Genomic DNA, 2500 nt, shown 5'->3' with positions numbered 1-2500 from the left:
TTTTGGCCTTCAGCAAACTAGTCAAATAAGTATGTGCATATTGCATTTAAGTAGCCTATTTGAAGCAAAGTCCAGGTGTCCTGTGTGACTAGCATTTTCCTCGTTTTCATGTTATTTGGCTAAGCCGTATTCATTGTCAACCTTATGGCAACACATCTGTTCTTTGTTTTACTCGGCTAGGCCTCAATGAATATTGTGCTCATGAAGAGTAGGCTACATTCCAATGCACAGAAAAATCGTCTGTGTTGACTAATAACATTTTTTGCATTATGAAACTTAAATACAGACGAACCTCACATTTTGAAAATCACAAAAAATTGCACCAAACCCGAAGTTGAAAACTGCACACAAACAAACAAACAAAAACCAAACGAAAAAGTGTCAATCAATTTGCCAGTAGCGGAGGCCATGGACTCTGAGCTCTCCTGCCTCTGGGCTGCTTATGGAGTCACCATAGAACAGCACGGAGCTGAGCTGCCAGAGGGGATGGGGGCGCAGAGAACAGGCAACAGAGAAGAGCCTGATGTGCATCAGATCTGCTTATTAAGGGTCATTAACAACAGAGACAGACACTCAGAGAGAGAGAGAGAGAGAGACACACACACACACACACACACACAGAGACACACACACACACACAGACACACAGACACACACACACACACACACACACACACACACACACACACACACACACACACACACACACACACACACACAGAGAGACACACACACACACAGACGCACATCTCCACATCATCTGTCTGTGTGTGCACACAGTGATGAAGCATTTTGTCGTGGTGGTGGCACTGGCGGCAGGATCTTATGCAAGGGTCCTCTGAGTCTTGACTTGTCACCATTTATAGTGTAACGCCACTGAACTGACCTTTGACCTTTGACCTGTGACCTGTGCAGGTGTGCTGGATGAGGACGTGGTGGTGATCGAGGCCACGCCCGCTCCGCCCGTGCCCGCCAGTGAGGAGATCAACGTCACGTCCACGGACAGCGAGGTCGAGATCGTCACCGTGGGAGACGGCTTCAGGTGAGCGCAAACCTACTCCTGTGTGTGTGTGTGTGTGTGTGTGTGTGTGTGTGTGTGTGTTGTGTGTTGTGTGTTGTGTGTGTGTGTGTGTGTGTGTGTGTGTGTGTGTGTGTGTGTGTGTGTGTGTGTACGCATAGCCTACACGAGGATGGGTATGGCACAACAGTTTCTGCCAGGGTGTATTCTGTCAAGGCCTGGGCCTGCTAGCTGTGTCTGTGTTTGGGCTTGGACTAGCTTTGGTGTGTGTGTGTGTGTGTGTGTGTGTGTGCACGTGCTCTCTAGCTGGGCACTGGTTGTTGTTTTGTATTAGTACTGCAGCTCTTCACAGGGTTTGTTGTTGGGAAACACACTGTAGAAGCTTCTGGAAGGCTCTGCCCCTCTCCTGTGTGTGATGCCACAGCTCTGTTACACACTTTGTGTGTGTGTGTGTGTGTGTGTGTGTGTGTGTGTGTGTGTGTGTGTCTCGTGTGTGTGTGTGTCTCGTGTGTGTGTGTGACAGAGAGACAGAGAGAGAGAGAGAGAGAGAGAGAGAGAGAGAGAGAGAGAGTTCTTAATTCTCTGAACTGCGTTGAAAGCAGCACACGCCCTTTAACGCTTTCATTTCTGTGTTTTGCAGAAACAGTTTGTTGCAGAACTGCAGTGGCCGAAGCAATACTGTCTGTGTTGGATTTGGGTGTGTGTGTGTGTGTGGGGGGGGGGGGGGCGTGGTGTGGGTGTGGATATGGGAGAGGTTGTTCAGCAGATTCTGCAGTTTGTTGTGCTGAATTTCAGTGTGTGTGTGTGTGTGTGTGTGTGACCTTACAAATGCACTTATTTGTTGTGTGCTCACAGCTCTTTAGGGCGTGCAGACTCTGTTAGTTTTAGATGCTTTGAGATGTGGTTATTTTATCTGTGTGTGTGTGCACTTGCCTGTGTTATGTGGTGGGATGATTGCTCTCTGCCTGTAGAGGGCACCTGGCCTTGTTCTCTCACACACACTCTCTTTGACACATATACATACACACACACATACACACACTTTCACAAAGCATTTGACATTTGACAAGGATTTTGTGTGTGTGTGTGTGTGTGTGTGTGTGTGTGTGTGTGTGTGTGTGTGTGTGTGTGTGTGTGTGTGTGTGTGTGTGTGTGTGTGTGTGTGTGTGTGTGTGTGTGTGTGTGTGTGTGTGTGTGTGTGTGTGTGTGTGTGTGTGTGTGTGTGTGTGTGTGTGTGGTGGAATTGTGCCTTCTAATCTCCCCCAGCAGAGAGGGGCTACAGGAAGAGCCAACATATTCATCTTTCTTTGCTTAACACACTGAGATACAGCTGGTCTCATGCATCTTTCTCCACTCCACACACACACACACACACTCTCTCTCTCTCTCTCACACACACACACATTCATGCGCATACACGCATGCAGGCACACACACACACACACACACACACAAACAGACTGTTCCTGTTTGCTCCCTCTT

At 48.2% G+C, this 2500-nt stretch overlaps 1 protein-coding gene across 4 annotated transcripts in view; it reads left to right on the top strand.

The window, feature by feature from the left end:
* The window catches only part of rnf111 (ring finger protein 111), a 45572-nt gene that overhangs the window by 19983 nt on the left and 23089 nt on the right, over window positions 1-2500 (top strand). For all 4 annotated transcript variants that reach the window (XM_062523960.1, XM_062523959.1, XM_062523957.1 and 1 more), the window contains exon 3: window positions 916-1042. In XM_062523960.1, coding sequence (XP_062379944.1) covers window positions 916-1042 — 127 coding nt within the window. The remainder of the gene's footprint in view (window positions 1-915; window positions 1043-2500) is intronic.

The sequence above is a fragment of the Sardina pilchardus genome, chromosome 21, assembly GCF_963854185.1.
Source record: "Sardina pilchardus chromosome 21, fSarPil1.1, whole genome shotgun sequence".
Taxonomy (NCBI): Eukaryota; Metazoa; Chordata; class Actinopteri; order Clupeiformes; family Clupeidae; genus Sardina; species Sardina pilchardus.
The sequence above is the reverse complement of the archived record's forward strand: the minus strand, read 5'-3'. Positions and strand labels throughout refer to the sequence as shown.